The sequence below is a fragment of the Neomonachus schauinslandi genome, chromosome 4 (assembly GCF_002201575.2).
Source record: "Neomonachus schauinslandi chromosome 4, ASM220157v2, whole genome shotgun sequence".
Taxonomy (NCBI): Eukaryota; Metazoa; Chordata; class Mammalia; order Carnivora; family Phocidae; genus Neomonachus; species Neomonachus schauinslandi.
In genome coordinates, this window is record NC_058406.1 from 178770073 (window position 1) to 178787641 (window position 17569).

Genomic DNA, 17569 nt, shown 5'->3' on the forward strand with positions numbered 1-17569 from the left:
ATGCCCATCAGTGAATGAATGGAGGAACAAAAGTGGTATATCCGTACTATGGAATATTATTCAGCCGTAAAAGGAACGAATGTAGATAAACCTTAAAAATATCACGCTAAGTAGAAGAAACCAGACACAAAATGTCAGGTACTGTATGATTCAATTTATATAAAATATCCAGAAAAGGTAAATCCATAGACAGTAAGCAGACCAGTGGTTGCCAGGGGCTGGGGGAAGGGGCACGGGGACTGACTACTCAATGGATACAGGGTGTCCCTTCGGGGTAGTGAAAATATTTTGGAGCTTGGTAGAGGTGGTAACTTCACAACACTGTGACTGCACTCAATGCCACTTTATTTTTTATGTTATTTTATGTTTTTATGCACTTTAATTTTACGTTATGTGACTTTCACCTCAATTAAAAATTTTAAAGGAAAAAAGCATATATTAGATTATTTTTTCTAGCAGGCAGGATAAATGTATTCCGACTAACTTCAGGTAGAAGGAAGGATCTATTGGAAAGACACTGATTCCTCAGAGACTTCCAGAGAAAGCACTGGACAACCAGGCTGTGGGGGGAGCTGGTGGCAGGTGGAGCGCCGCCCTGGCCCCAGGCTAGCTCCAGCCCCTCCTCTAATCATCCCTGTCCCTGAGAGAAAGAGAATCTGATTGGCCAAGGTGTGCCTCATGCCTCCATGCTCCCCAGGGTGTGTGGTCTGGGTTTGAGATCACAGCCCTCCCAAAACCCACAGATTGAGGGAGTGGTCTTTGAAAGAGGGGAAGAAGGGGTATGAGGCAGAATAAGACAATAGAAGTCATAAGAAACACCCCTCAGCTTGTACATTCTTTCAACAGCATCTGTCTCGTCAGTGTTCGGGGGGCATCTCCCCAGCTGGCACTGCCTGGGCGCTGAGGGTGGAAGTGGTCTCTGCCCTCCTGGGGCTTGTAGTCATGGGGAAAGATGGTCACCAGCCCTCTGCCAGTGGGCAGAATGCTGTGCAATGGAGTACAGAGGACACCAGGGAAGGTTTGCTGTTTGTCTCTTTGTAATCCAGGCAGAGGTGGGAGCACTGCACACTCCCTAAGGAGGTCTCTGTGGCTACCTGGAGTCACCTCTGTCTTACTGCTCATCACACTGGGGTCACTGCCTCTTTGCCTACATCACTCATTTTTCTATAAACCCTGGGCTTCACGGAGCTCAGAACTAACACAGGGGCTGAGAGGAAAAAAAAAAAAAGGAAGGAAGGAAAGGAGGGAAGGAGAGAGGGAGGGAGGAAGAAGGGAAAGAAGGAGAAAAGGGAAGGGGGGAGGAGGGAGGGAGAGAGGGACAGAAGAGAGGGAGGAGGGAAAGGAAGGATAGGAGGGAGGAAGGGGGAGGGGGAGGGAGAGAAGGAGGGCACGGTGATATACTGGACACACTAGATTTTAGTTTATGTCCTGCTTCCTTTTTGATAAAGGGTCTTTAAAACTAACTTTTTTGTGGCCATCTTGAACTCCACACTGGGGTTGGGGAGTGAGGTGCCTTTCCTACAGAGTGACAGCTGATGGCTGCCCTTTCAATAAATCATAGCAGGGGGCTGGGCCTGTCATCTGCCAAGCCCTCTGCTTCCAACAGGACAATGGCCACACGTTTGACCCCAGATGGTGGCTGTTTCCATGCCCAAAGTCCTTCTCACTGGGTGGCTTGTTTTCGTATCTCATCAACCTTGCAACCAAGACAGTTTTCTTGGATGAACACCAAGATGTTGGCAGTGGCTGTCTCTGGGTTGAGGGATTATGAGTAACATTCTCTCTTGTTTATTTGGATGTTCTTATTTCTGTTTAAACAAACTGATGGTGAATCACTTTCAAAATAAAGAAAAATCAGATTAGTCATTTCATGAAAGGGACTCCTTTCTCATGCCACTGTAAGTTCACTTTCTCTTGCTTGGTCTTCTCCATGACAGTAAAGTGATAGTCCCCTCCACCTCAGAGAGAACCACAAGACATGGACTCAGGTCTGTTGTATAGATGAGTTTCAGAGAGGCTGAGGGACAGGCCCAATGTCACAAAGCTATAAATGGCAGAGAAGCTCAGTCACACTCTGTCTGTCTGACTTCAAAACTCATGTCGTCTTTCCACTACTCTGCCTGGCATTAAACACTGGAAGGAGTATTTATTCAGCTAGACTGGCTTAGCCTTCACCCAGCCTCAGACCAGGGCTTGTCTCTTCAATCTACCACCTTACCACATAAGGATTAGGGTCACACCCAGTCACTGAAAAATTCACATGGTCCAGGAAGTTAGAAAAATGACTTTTACTACTACTACTGTTACTACTACTAGTAGTAATAATATTGACGGCTCCACTTTGGAAGAGCTTACCATATATCTAGCACTGTATTAAGCTCATTTGCTACTCAAAAAAAAAAAAATGCTGTGAATTAGGTAATAATTAGGTAATAATTTTATCCCATTTTATGGGTGGGAAAATTAAGGCTCAGAAAGATGAAATACCTTGTCCAAAGTGACACAACAGAGCCCAGCCCCAGCTCTGGTCTTCCTCCCGCCCAAATATCACGTTGTACTAGTGCTAGTCAGCGTTCAAAGGATGTGATTCTGCAGACAAAGAAACCAGGAAGATGGGAAGGTGGAAGGCTCTAGGATATGCTTCTAGATTTTTCCTTTCACTAAAAAGGAGAAGGAGAAAGGCGAGAAGAAGCACTGGAGTTTTTAGCACTGAGCTTCAGCTCTGTCCCCTTGCCCACAGCAGATCCCTTGCAGACTCAGCTTGAGTTTCACCCACGCAAAAGTGTGCCATCTCAATTTGGGTTGGGGTGGAGGATGGGCCACCTTCTCTCTCCACAATGCAAATGAAAAAGGACATTTTGCATTGAAAATAAAAGTCCTGAGGCACCAGCTTTTGTACCAACCCCCCGCCCCACACTCCTGTATTGCATTTTCTTTGTTTTTATTTCTTTTAAGGCTACAGAAGGATAAAAAAATTTTTGCAAAGTGGTTGCCAGCTTTTAGTATCCACCTGCTAAATTGCTGCCCACCCCCTAGGTACCCCGTCTGGCTCCATGGCAGGTGTAGCTTGCAGCTGTAACCCATTTCACCCAGCATGGGACAGATGGAGGGGATACAGCCATCACAGCGGGATAGATTTTTTAAAAAATACATGATCGGGCCTTCATCAAGGCCTGGTAGGGAAATGTGGCATTGATGCAGAGTATGCCAAGTTAGCAGGTGTCTGCTTTGCTGTATTGCATGAGCAATAGTGGGATTCCTTTTGGGGAGGATGGGGGGGGTGGTTGGCATCCCCTGCGGCACAGGCAGGTCATTTTGCATCTGAGTTGTTTTGAAGTAACTACAGTAGATTTTACTTGGGGAAGCACTGAGGGGAAATGGCACTGGAGTTTTAATGACCTGCGTAGAATCCGGGCTTCACCACTTATGAGTTGTGCGACGACAGCATGATGCATTCTGAGATCCACCGTTGCTCATCTTTAAAATGTGACTGTGTCAGACTCTGCTAGAGCTCATCAAACATCCACATGCTCCCCTACATTTCCCGGCTTTCCGCCCATAGTTGTGTGACCCTAATCCTTATTTGTAGAGTGTAAGGGAAGAGACATGTCACTTCCCAGCCCGAGGCAATTAAGTGGGAAATCTTGGGGGCCCATGGCATGTTTAAAAGATAACGGAGAGCTACCTCGTCCACATCAGGCATTACGTGGTTTTGCCAGTTACGGCAGCTGCAATATGAAGTAATCCTTGGCAGGACCGTGGAGGGAATTATAGATAAGGCAGATACACCATCTAGCACATAGTAGATGCTCCATCAAAATGGCAGGTTTTCCATGAGCTGGGTATGGCTATAGAAGCCCCTACAGGGAGTGGTCCTCAAGCAGACCAGGCAGCGCTGGGTGATTTCTCTCTCCTGTGACATCGCATTCATGTAAAATCTCTGACAAACTAGATTTGAGCATCTAAAGGTACAAGAAAGAAGGTGAAGGTCACAGTTTGACTCTTTTCATTTAACCTCTTGCCTCATGGAAAGCTTTTTCTGGAGTTAGTACTTCTGGAGAGAATGACTGGGGCAGTATTTGATCTTCAAGGTGCCATGCCCTTCTCTTGTCATCTTTCCAGCAGTAATCAATGGTGGGGAGAGCAAGGATTGAGGGGTCACACAGACCTGGGTGTGATATCTAGACCTCCTACTTTGCTTTCTTTGTGCTTGGGAAAGTTATCAAATCTCTCTAAACTTAGCTATAAAATCGTGGTTTTTTTTTTTTAAAGATTATTTATTTATTTGAGACAGAGAGAACGAGAGAGAGAGAGAGAGAGAGAGAGCACATGAGAAGGGGGAGGGTCAGAGGCAGAAGCAGGCTCCCTGCCGAGCAGGGAGCCCAATGCGGGACTCGATCCCGGGACTCCAGGATCATGACCTGAGCCGAAGGCAGTTGCTTAACCAACTGAGCCACCCAGGCGCCCCTAAAATCGTGGTTTTAATACCTGCTAGTAAACCAATAGGATGTATGATAGAGAGAGAGGGAGAGGGATGTAGCTCTAGATGGATCTAGATGTAGATCTAGATATATATTGGTGTGTATACCGACTGGTCCTGACTTAGAATGGTTTGTCTTAGGATTTTTGCAGAAGCGATATGCAGTCAGTAGCAACTGTACTTTGAACCTGTTTATGTTATCTTCATGGTGGAGGGACTTTACAGATGTGATTAAGTTAAGGATCTTAAAATGGAGAGATTATCCTGGATTATCTGGGTGGGCTCAATATAATCACAAAAATCCTCATAAGAAAGAGGCAGGAAGGCCAAAGTCAGAAAAGGGGATGTGACAGCAGAAGCAGAAGGATGTGTTTTGAAGGAGGAGGAAGGGCCTGAGGGCCAAGGAATGTAGGCAGCTTCCAGAATCTGGAAGAGCAAGGAGATGGGGTTTCTCTGGAGCCTCCAGAAGGAATACAGCCTGCTGACATCTTGATTGTAGACTCCTACAACTCATTTTTGGGGGCATCAGACCTTCAGAACTGTAAGATAATAAATTTATTTTGTTTTAAAATCGTCAAGTCTGTGGCAACTTGTTACAGCGGTGATAAGAATCTTATATAATTGGAGAGGAAAGGTCCTGGACAAAATAAAATATGACATAATTATAAACTATTATTTTTATTTCTTTTTTTAAAAAGATTTTATTTTTTATTATCCATTTGAGAGAGAGAGAGAGAGAGAGAAAGAACACAAGCAGGGTTGGGGTGGGGAGGGGCAGAGGGAGAAGGACAAGCAGACTCCCTGCTGAGCAAGGAGCAGGATGCAGGGCTAGATCCCAGGATCCCAAGATCATGACCTGAGCCGAAGGCAGACGCTTAACTGACTGAGCCACCCAGGTGCCCTAATTATTTTTATTTCCTCATCTAACTTTGAAATCATGTAAATACAGTGACCCTGTATAAACGTGTACACAACACAGGAACATAGGAAACAAGCAATTCTCAAGGCGTGCTCTCCTGATAGAGCATCAAAATGAAAGGCTCTCTATGCAATTAGCTCCCCATTAAATCCCTCTTCAAAGCATCCCATGAATGTGGTTTGAGACCACTTTCTGATCAGTTTCCCTACTTGTTAAAAGGACAAATGTATGGGACACATCCCAGATCTACTAAATCATTGTGCAAATCTATCCCAAGCTGAAGACAGTGGCAGGCTGACTAATGGTCCCTGAAGACATCTAGGTCCTAATCGCTGAAACCTGTGAATATTACCTTCTAGAGCAAGCAAGAGGGATTTGCAGCCAGGATTATGTTAAGGCTTTTGGGATGGGAAGATTACCCTGGACGATCAGAGTGGAACTGAAATGTAAATACACGTGTCCTTTATTTTTTTTAAATACTTTTGACTTTATTAAAGAAACTATAAAATACTGAATTATACATTTTTAATCACTATTATTTTAAGAATCAATCAAGTCTCTTCATATTGCCAGCATGCTTCCAATACTTCCACATATCCTAAATAATATATCTCTAAAAAATCTTGAAATCTCCTGTAAGTAGGCTGTTACCGCTTTTCAACATAGACATTAATGATACAATTTCTTGGGTTTTCCCCATTTTTTTCATTGCTTTTTTCAGTTTATTTGCCTTATATCTCTTGGCCATTGCCACAGGATCCTCCAGGATACTCTAATGTGCTCTCTCCAGGATACTAATTAACTCGCCAGTAATCCTCCAGTCATTTCTAGGGGTAAGGGTAATTGACCTTCCAGTCCTCCCTGCTCTTCCCGTGTGCCCTATTCTATGCACGTAGTCTTTGATGTTCCGGGGGAAATCATAATTATAGATGAATACATATGTCCTTTGAGAGAGAGGTGGAGAGAGATTTCACTGCAGAAGAAGAGAAGGTGATGTGATGCTGGAAGCAAGTTGTGCGCTTTGAAGCTGGAGGAAGGGGCCACCTTGCCAGCAGAAGCTGAAACTGGCAAGGAAACAGATTCTTCTCTGAAGCCCCCAGAAGGAAAACAGTGCTGCCAACACCTTGATTATAGACTCCAGAGATATAAAACAATAAATTTGTGTCATTTTAAGCCACCAGTTTGTGATAATTTGTTACAACCGCTATAGCAAACTAATACAGTGTCCAATTAATGACTTGCCACCATGATTGCTCTTATGAGAGATAGATAGCTAGATGATAGATAGATAGATAGATAGATAGATAGATAGATAGATAGATAGATAGATGACAGATACATAGATATAATTTGCTGATGAACTCATTTATTCACTAGTACAGTACTTTTTTCAAATGAAATTCACTAAATACAAATAATATAAAGACTGATATCTTGATATTACCATTTTAAGCAAAGACAATTTTCTCCACACAGGTGTCTAGCTGGGGACTATCAAACAGGACAACATTGAACTGCAGGCTACGTTTCCTTCAAGAACATATTCCAAGCAAGAGCAATGATAGGGAGCGTCTTCTATAACCCTTCAGCTGGCTGGGTGACTGCACCATTTTTATGCATTTCAAGGCACTCTGGTGTTTTTCTCTTTTTTTTGGCCCTTAAAGATTTTTTTTTCTCTTATATCTTTATTTTAATTGCACTTAAGTGAAAGGTAATCATGAGCCCCAAGAAGGGTGAAAACTTTGTAAAGAAAATGGTTCAAAAGAAGAATGTGCTGTCCCAAAGAAAGGCTCTCTCCTGCCCATTTTCCATCTGCTGACACCAACCCCCATCCAGCTGCTCTTCGGGGAGGATGATGAATTTTTTTCCACATTGTATTTTATGTGCAAACTGCGATTTATTTACTTTCAAGTTGGTATTGATTATAGAAACTTGTTTACATTATTCAATTAAAGCAGTTCAGTAAGGGAGAGGTGTTTGCAGGCAGGCCCAAGAATCTGCATTGTTACAAGCGCCTCATAGAATTCTCTAAATGAAAATTGATGTTTGAAAACATCTACCCAGGTGGTTGGTTCTCTATCACAGTTCCTATTCTGTTCCCTTTCAACTGCTAGTGCTTGTGAAGGAGACAAATTAATATTATTTTCATGAGCATATTACAATTATGAGGGCACAAATTAGATTTTTTTTAAAAAAAACACATAACTAAATAAAAATGTTTTTTCTCAATTATCCAGTTCCTCACTCCCCTCCAATAAAGCGGTTGATTCCAAGCAGACTGCAAATCAGACAATTTCTGGATATTCAGATTGAAGGCATTCATCAGAGACACTCCTAAATGGTTGTCAAATTTTGGCAAACCTAGATCAGAGATAAGAGAAAAGAAATGCATGATTCATCCACATAGACAGGAAATATGATAACTACTGCAATCACTGTGCATGCACACACACACACACACACACACACACACACACACTAGCTTGAGTAATCATAAGTAGAAAGAGTGGAGCCTCAACTTGGAGTAACTTTTATTTTTATCCCAGCTTGGTACTTAGTTAACCACCATTTTATATTGTTTTCTTTCCCCACCTGCACCACTTCCTCTAGAACAGAAATCCTTACAGGATTTTCCCCATGTTTCTACTCCCTAAAGTTTATTCATTCATTCACCAACTATAGAGACACACATTTCAACATGTAAGAGCAGAGGGAACAGATTTTACCTTACTATGAAGTCATAAATGTGCAAAATGCACCCTGCTGATGCTAACACATAATTGGTAACATGGGATACCTGTGATGACCTTCATTTGAAAGAGACACTTGGGTCAGTGGTGAGCCATATAGACAGTCCCCAAACTCATAGGCCTTAAATTGAACAAAGAAGGTGGTTGAATGAAAATTGCATCATGGGATGAAAAGAGATGGACTTGAGAAGTATAAAGTGTGAAAGAATAGACCCCTAATCTAATCTACAATGCGCAGTGCAGAACAGGCGTGGGACGGCTGCTCCATTAATGTTTGTTGAGCTGAATTAAGTGCTCGCACTCCACCCCCTTAGATTTTCATCCTTGATTGCTGGAGGAGCATTATGAGTCATCCTTGCCTCTAGATGTTAATAACCATGTCTTTGGTTTATTAGCTTCTGGATATGTTTATGTGTGAGGGAGAGGGTTGCAAAATCTTTAATATACAGACACAGAGCTCTTGGTTATAAAGGAAGTATTTTAAGAAATGATGCAGCAAATACATTCAAATTAATGAATATTCATGGCATATCTACTATTCTCAAGATATTGAGATGGATACAAGAATGAAGTCAATAGTCCTTGATTTCATAGGTCTTAAATGTAACAGTATGTGTACAAGAAGCTGGGGAGGGGGCAGCAAACGGGACAAAAATAGAGGGAACAAGAGAAGAACAAGGTAAGTATGGACACAAATAATTAAAGGAGGGATCTTATTGAGGCTGTAGATGAGAGTGTGTAGGATAGAAATATCATCCTCATTCTGATCTCATTTATTTTAGGAGAGAAAAAACAAGGAGCTCAGAACAGGGGGAAGTGCTCTGAAAGCAACAGGTGACACTTTGCCCTACAGGTCAAATATTGGCATTCAAAGAAGCCTTCCCTTTCCACATGTCCCCATCTCTCCCAGTCTGGCAAAACCTCCCTCCTGGTGTTCCCCTAGCCTCTGTGCTAACTCTGTACTTGCACTTACCATACTAAATGCGACTTCACCTTGCCCTTTACATATCTCTTTAGACTCTGAAATCTCAAGGCCTTGGCATGGCAACCTTGGCACCTAGAGGCAATGTCTGACCATTAGGAAAGACCATAAATTTCTGTTGAGCGGAACTGGACATTCAGTATAGCATAGAATGTATCATAAGTTCTCAACAAAGATTTAGTAGGTTAAGTGATGCCACTTTAGAAATCAAGGGGTAAAGATTTTATTAACCATCTTTCCAAGGTTCTCACAGTTAATGTGCGAAGAATTACCTAGAGAGGTTGTTAAAAATGAAGGCCCCTTGGAAATTTGGATTCAGAAGAGCTGGAATCACGGTAGAAGCTCTCCAGTTGGTTCTAGAGCAGATGTCCCCATGCAATGCATTGAAAAACTCTGCTCTCATTACAGAGTTCTTAACAAGGTTTCATGGTTTCTCTGCCATCTTTTTTTTTTAATGTTTTATTTATTTATTCATGAGAGTCACACAGAGAGAGAGAGAGAGAGGCAGAGGCAGAGGGAGAAGCAGGCTCCCCGCCTAGCAGGGAGCCCAATGCGGGACTCGATCCCAGGACCCTAGGATCATGACCTGAGCCGAAGGCAGACGCTTAACCATCTGAGCCACCCAGGCGCCCTCTCTGCCATCTTTCTGATCAATTGTACAAGTTCATCTTAAAACCCAAAGAGAAGGGATTTGAACAATTTGCACCATCTGACAAGCAATGACAATGTTTTTACTTCTGAAAGTTGAGTTACAAAATGGCTCTTTGTGTGAAAATCTGTCCTTTAGACATTGTTGCTTAGTCCAGTCCTGAAAAGTGTGACACCTCAGCCCAGAAAACTGAGTGTGCATGTGAATCTGTCATCAGTGCCAGGCGAGGTGTACTCCTAAGTCTCTGCAGACCTAGAGAGTGACCTGCAGCCAGAGGGAAAAGGAAGTTAGAGGAGTTCATGTCATTATTATACAAGGCCTAAAGAGTAAGAATTTCTTGGGTGGCCTCAGGACCCACTTTTCTTCTAACTATGAGGTTAAACAAATCTTAGCTTTATCAATGCCTATCCCCCAGAAACCTGGAATGCCAGGAAACAAAGGGAAACATCACTCAGAGTGTCAGGAAATCAATATTGGCTAGAGTTCTACGCAAAATAAATCTTCCCTAAGTCCCATTGTGATTTCAGAATTAACACAATGATTTCATAAATAGGGCAACATCTTGTCAAGAGCAAAGGCCAGTAAACTAATTTGAATTACAGACATCCATCCGTCTCCAAGCTATGGGAGCTGGCCTCTGGCAGCCATATTGAAGAGAAGGTAATTAACACAATCCATCTCGTGATGGGATATGGTGTTTTGCAGACTGTTTGAAATTCTGTGAGCATCTCACCCAGACCCCAGTAAGCCTTTGAAATATGATGAGCCATGGCAGTCAGCACACAGGGGGATCGTTAAGTGAGTGAGAGATGGCAGAGAAACCACACTTTGTAACTGAGACCATTTCGTGGGCAGTTTGCCAGCTACTTGGGAAACTCTAAGATAAAGGCCTCTCAATAGGAGGTATTTATAAAGGGCAGTGCTATGAATCTATAAAAGCACTCTGAAACGATTTAAAATTTTTCAATTCATGTTATTTATTAAGTCCTACCGCCTTAAAGCTTAATTCTCTATTTTGAGGAATTTGTAGGAATTTAAGAGACAGGATGATAATGTTATTAGATTTTAGCATGAACAAGAAGTATTCTTCAGGACAAATGATCAGGACCTTTTCTGTATGTAGTCATTGCCATCTATTACTCAGCGAAAAGCATTCTCGAGCACAGATTATAGTCATCTCCGTCCAGCCAATACTTACTGAGCATAGATGGTGGCTTTGACATAGCTGGCAAGGCCAAGAAATAACGACTTGACAGTGTCTTGGTTAAGAAAGAGAAAATATTTAAGAATTATTTTTAAACGACCAGAATTGGAATAAAATACAAGGATCAGAGGAATAATTTGAGAAGTGGTTACTTACAGGCAATAGTTATCATCAATGAGCATGTGAAGACACTGGCTAATATTCCTCCCAGAAACCATCTGAAACAACAGGATTTCTCAGGTTTAGCAAACTAATTATGCATTTCCAACATTCTTTTAGACTAACTAAAGGCTTGTGATTTACTTTAAGAATTACTATAACTACAATAATATAGTGTGGCATTGGCCAAAGGATAGACATGGAGGTTAATGGCAGAGAATGGAGAGACCAGAAGTGAACCCATATGGGTACAGTTAACTGAGTCTTATCAGAGGAGCAAAATCAGTTTGATGGAGAAGGATAGCCTTCTCAGCAATGGTGTTGAAACAGTTGTATATCCACATGCAAAAGAATGAACGTAACACCTCATATACATCACACCTCAACACAAAATTTAACTATGTAATTCAAAATGAGTCATAGTTCTGAAATGTAACCACAAAAGTATTAAATGTCTAGAAGAAACAAAGGAGAAAATCCATATGCCAACTGCTTTACAACCTTGCCCAGAAAGTGTGTTAAAATTTTAGGTTTTTACCAATCTGATGGGTATTGTTTCACAGGGTGGAATTTCTTTTTAAGATTTTATTTATTTATTTGTCAGAGAGATTGAGAGGGCACGCACAAGCAGGGGGTGTGGCAGGCAGAGGGAGAAGCAGGCTCCCTGCTGAGTAAGGAGCCCAATGTGGGACTTGATCCCAGGACCCTGGGATCAGGACCTGAGCCGAAGGCAGACGCTTAACCGACTGAGACACCCAGGTGTCCCACAGGGTGGATCTTTTTTTAAAAGAATAATTTCCTTATTGTTTTTATTTTCAAAACATGAATCACTGAAAGAAATTATAAATAAATACAGAAGGGAAAGGAAAATATCACCAAAAAACTCCATTGGCCTAAAGCAGCCATTAATAAATGTTGATGAATACCCTTTTAAACATCTCTTTGTATGCATTTAAATTTTTTAATTGAGACTTAAGAGATGTACAATAAAGCACTTAAATTGCACATTTGGATTTTTTTTTTTTAAACTGAACTCCTGTATTCCCTACCCAGATCAAGATAGAGAATATTTCCAGCAGTTCTAACATTTCCTTTGCCATCCTTCCTAATCTTTCCCCCAGAATTAACCATTCTTCTTCTTTTTTTTTTTTAAAGAGAGATAGAGAGGGGGTCGGGGAGGGCAGAGGAAGAGGAAGAGACAGAACCTTAAGTAGGCTTCATGACCAGTGCGGAGCCCCATGCGGGGCTCAATCTCACAACCCCGAGATCATGACCTGAGCTGAAATGCTTAACTGACTAAGCCACCCAGGCACCCCATTAACCATTATCCTTATAGCTATAATAATGGATTCATTTTGCCTTTTCTTGAATTTTACATGTATCTGTAATCATATAGACTCTTGCGTCAGATTCATCCATGTTATTACACATATCAATAATTTTTCTCTTAACCAATCTCTTACTTAAATAATCCTTTTAAAATTTTTGAATAACTTTAGGGTTACGGAGAAGTTGCAAAAATAGCACAAAGGGTTCTCATTTACCCCTCACTGAGCTTTCCTGAGGATTAGCATCTTATACTACTATGGCATACTGTCATAATGAAGGAACCAACATTGGTACTTCACATTCAACTCCACACGACTTTTGGACTTTATGGTTTTTCCCTAATTTATCCACGTTCCACGAAGCCATCCAAGATGCCTCATGACATTCAGTCATGTCTCCTTAGGTTCCTCTGGGCTGTGACAATTTCTCAGACTCTCCTTGGTTTTGATGACCTTGACAGTTTTGAGGAGTCCTGGTCAGATAATATATAGAACATCCTCAATTTAAGTTTTTCTCTGGTTAGACTGGGGTCTGGAAGCCCACAGAGACAAAGCACCATTCTCATTACATTGTATCAAGGATACAAGGTATCAGTATAACTTATCCCTGTTGATGTTCACCTTGACCATCTGAGCATCTGAGGTCATATTTGCCAGGTTTTTCGGCTGTAAATTTCCTTTTTTCCCCTTTTCCATGCTCTGTTTTTTTGCAGGCAAGTTTCTAAATGCAACTCACACTCAATGGATGGGGAGTTAAGCCCCTTCTTAGTGGGGTGAGGGGAGTAGTATCTACAGGAACTAACCTAAGAGGAACATTTCATTAATTAGTCCCATGAAATAAAAGTTTCCATGATCAACTACAGTTTGGAAACACTAAGATAAATAAAGGTAATCATGTGTCTTCACTATGTTATTTCACTGGGCCTATATTATGCTAATGCACACATGATTCTATGACTTGGGGTAGACAATGCAGAATTTTGCAAACTTATTTTTAACCACAGGACCTCCCCCACTTTTTGTTCTTTTGGTCCCATTGTGATCTAAAAATACTTGATACTACTTAAACCTCTTAATTATCTGGGATGCTTGTTTTAGAATACAGATTTTCACTAGATCTAAATTAGTATCTCAAGGGTTGAGATCCAGGACTTTGTATTTAAAAACACAACTCTCCCAAGTGATGTGAGGTATTTGGCCCTCAAGAGGTGGGCCTTGAGAGCAAGCAACACTTGCTTATCAGAGTTCAAGCACCCCAAAACCCCAGGTCTGGACCATTTATCCCTGTTTCATTGGTTCAACAAATACTGATGAGCCCCTGGCACTGGGGATACAGATGTGAAGGAGACGTACAATGTCTCCACTCTCATGGAGCTCACATTCCTGCAGGGAGAGATAGATCATTAACATTTAAACAGGTGAACATATAATAAATCATGTGATGATAAGTGCTCTGAAGAAAAAGTAAAGCTAGGCGTGTATGATAGAGAGTGGTATGCTATTTATACAGGGTTGTCAGGGAAGGTCTCTCTGATGATGTGACATTTGAACAGATTCCAGAAAGAAGTAAGGACACATGTTATGAGGCTTTCTAGAGAAGGCTGTACTAGGCAGAATAAAGAGCAAGTGCAAAGGCCTGAGGCATGAGTACACTTAGGGTAGAAGGGACTTGACCACTGCCCCAGAGACTTGGGCAAGAAAAGAACAAGAATGGCATGCTGGACAGCGGGTAGAATGGAAACATGCCTGTAATCAGGCAAGAGCATTATGTGATCTGAGATGCTGAGTGGGCTTCCCTGGAGCACATATTTTATGTTAGGATATAAAAATGTAATGAGAAAATGGAGTCCCAGGGGGGACTCCACATGCCCTTACTGGGACTTCAAGTGCCCTTGAACTCTAAGCAGGGTTACTCAGGTTTCATCTGTAGCACGGAGTCACTGAGGACTGAAGGACCATATGTAATAAAATCTAATTCCTAGCAACATCCATTGTCTTTTGTACACTTTGTGAGATAATGAGAGTGGGGAAGTGATAGAAAAAGGGGCACTTAAGGGGCACAGGCAAATGAATAAATCTTAACCACGGAGCTACTGAAAATGCATTGTCAAATCAGGTGAGGAAATTATCAATCAATTACAGCTTTATTAATTATGAAACACTGCTGTATGAAAATAAAATCTGAATTACCTTGCACATGCACAGATGATGAAGCACACAGCCAGCAGAATTGCTGGAAAGGAGACCTCTCGCCACAAACTGGTTTCTAATAGGAAAAATAAAAATAAATGGATTAGAAACCATTGCTGATAATCTTGGAACAACAAAATTGTAATAACATTTCTTTTTTATACACCAAAGAAACCCCACAAAACACATTTTCAAATGGATGTCAGTTCAAGCAATTTGCCATTAAGTAACAAGATAAAATTATCAAATGTTGTACAGATTCATTCATTAGATAATTTTAGCAAATAATAATTTTTTTTCTGTCTTTAAGAAATGATTATGCTACATAAACAGTTTGGGGCTTGCCTTTTACTGTAATGCTGGTGAAAGATTTTGTGGAATATATGCTAATGTCAGAAATCTCATTCTGGTGATGATGAGGATCATGCCTAAAATTTGTAGAGTGCCTTATAATTCACAAAGAGTCTTCATACCTCACTGAATCAACACAACAAACTGTGAGGGAGGTAGGGACCACTGTCATTTCTCTGCACGCGAGAAGGCCAAGACTGAGAGAGGATGAAACTTGCCCAAGGTTACACAGCTCTGAGGCGTCAGAGCCAAGATTTAAAAACCATGTCTAGCCAGAACACAATGTTTTGCCTAAAATGGGGCAGGGAAAGACAATTGCGACTTTGCATACTGGGAGTCTCTAGAGGGCAAAAAAGAGAACATATATTATGAACTATTTGTCCTTGCAAAACTCTGCTGTTGGTAAAATATTTCAGTGTTATAGACCCACAGTGGAAATGACATGAAATCCTACAGCAGTTATAATCATAGGAGTTAAACCAATCGTGAACCTGAGTATTGCTCAAGTCACCTAAAAGAAATCAGAGCTGCCTTAAGGACGATCCCATAAATATCTAAAGGAAAGGATAAACAGACCTCAGCGTAATTTCCGCCAAATGATTCAAAAGCTCAATTTTGCAGCAGTTGTTTAAAACTTGGAATGACTCTGCGCTGTGAATGTCTTTATTTCTTCTATTTCTGCCATGAATGAAGATTGAGTCAGCTAACAAAGCCCACTTGGTTCATGGTGTGGCTGGAGTACTGAGGATCGGCAAAATGCGAAATACAGCAGTTGTGGATGATGTCACTGCGAATGTACAGTATGTCATGTATGCTGGGAATTCAGTAAGTCATTGTGGGCTCGACCGAACACTCAATCGAAAGTGTGTTTGTATCCTTAGCTGACTCTGATTTGATGTGGAATTTGGAAAATATCTCCTTACAGAAACAAGTCCAGCTTGACAAACTGCTAAAATCGTTAGACTTGAACAGTGAACAGAGACTGGTTTAAATTCAAATTCTACAAAGATATGACTGTGTGATTTGATATAAGGTATTCACTAGTTCATTGCATCAGTAGCCATTTACTTAGTATCTAGTTTGGTTTAGTTCAACTGTCACTTCCTTCAAGAAGCCCTCCTTGACTCCTTCAACTCCCCTGTGGCCCTCAGCTGCTCGCTCCTTCTCTGTACCCCCATTATCCCTCATGCATTTCCATCAGCAATCTTAACGTACTGAATTAAAATTGCTGTTTGTAACAATGGATCGTGTATCACCACATCAAAAACTAATGATGTATTGCATGGTGACTAACATAACATAGTAAAATTTTAAAAAATAAAAATAAATAAAACTGCTGTTTGCTTTCTCTAGATTTCCCCACTTGCTTGCAAGCTCAATGAAAATAGTCAGGATCTATCTGCTGTTCCTTGGTAGCACTGGGGTGGTGCCCCTGGGGAGCCTCCTCTCCCTTCTCTTAGTGCATGGTTCACCTGGAGACCGAGTTCCCTCCCAGCATTCGATCCACTTCTAGCCATTTGAAGCTTCACAGACTTATCAACAAAGTGATTGGTTTTGCCATGTAAATGGGACCCTTCCGGAACCATTGAAATTGGGCTTCTTATTGTAACTCGAGAAGGCTATAATCTCTTTCTGCTGGACTGGAATCTGGGAAGTTGCAGGCACAAGGCCACCAAGAACCACCATAAAGTAATCATAGCCTTTTTAAAGAGTAAAGCTGACATAGAAGACAAGAAACAAAAGAAGTAGAGACTGACAGAAATCTGAAATCTATGCTGGGAATTTTCATTAAATAAATAAACCAATAAATTTCATCTGAGTTGGGTTTCCATCCAGTGGAACTCAGAATATCCTAACTGACAGAGATGATGTCAGGCATGCCTGTGTGTCCTAGCAGGTAGAACATCACCTGGACTGCGTGCTCACAAGCTACCTGTGAAGGAGATAGAATAGAATCAGATGTAGAACTTGTCCGCTGGGCCTTCATAGCCAGAAGAAGAAGAGGAAAATCTTTTCAGTAGAGATACATTCAGAGGGCTAGGGAAGCAGAGGGAAGTGTTACCTCCACCAGCCAAGAAGGGGGCAGACAAGACCCCACAGAGGTGTTCTTTGATTTGGGCCTTGAAGGAGTAGGTTCTTCTAGGTACAGCAGGCTGGAGACACATTCCGGACACGACACAGCAAAGCACATGTACAAAGGCTTGCTTGACCTGTCTGAACTTGAGTATTCGTATCTGTAAAATGGAGATAGCACAGCTAATTGGCCTACCAGTTTTGGAGCACCCGCTCTGTACCAGGTGCTATGTGGGCAGGTCGGAATCCACAGATAACTGAGACATACTGCCCATCCTCAAGTAGCTCACAGCCTGGTGGACAAGGCACAGAAATAAATATGCAAGAGCAGTGCAGGAAATGGGCATGAGAGAGGGAAACCTTGAAAGCTAGAGGAGCACAAAAAGAGTCACTGAAGTGGGAGTCTTCCCAGAGAACAGGGTGGGATCCCTGAAGGAGGTGGCTGTGGATCACCTGGAAACTGTCTAAACAATAAAAGTTGCTT

At 41.7% G+C, this 17569-nt stretch overlaps 1 protein-coding gene across 1 annotated transcript in view; it reads right to left on the reverse strand.

Annotated features, from left to right (window-relative positions):
* Positions 1–6847: 6847 nt before the first annotated feature.
* TMEM71 (transmembrane protein 71) overlaps positions 6848–17569 on the reverse strand; it is a 30114-nt gene continuing 19392 nt past the window's right edge. Inside the window, exons 5-9 of the mRNA XM_021688715.1 lie at positions 14662–14737; positions 11141–11202; positions 10979–11039; positions 9123–9206; positions 6848–6929 (exon numbers count right to left, since the gene is read on the reverse strand). Of these exons, the coding sequence (XP_021544390.1) occupies positions 6848–6929; positions 9123–9206; positions 10979–11039; positions 11141–11202; positions 14662–14737 (365 nt within the window). The remainder of the gene's footprint in view (positions 6930–9122; positions 9207–10978; positions 11040–11140; positions 11203–14661; positions 14738–17569) is intronic.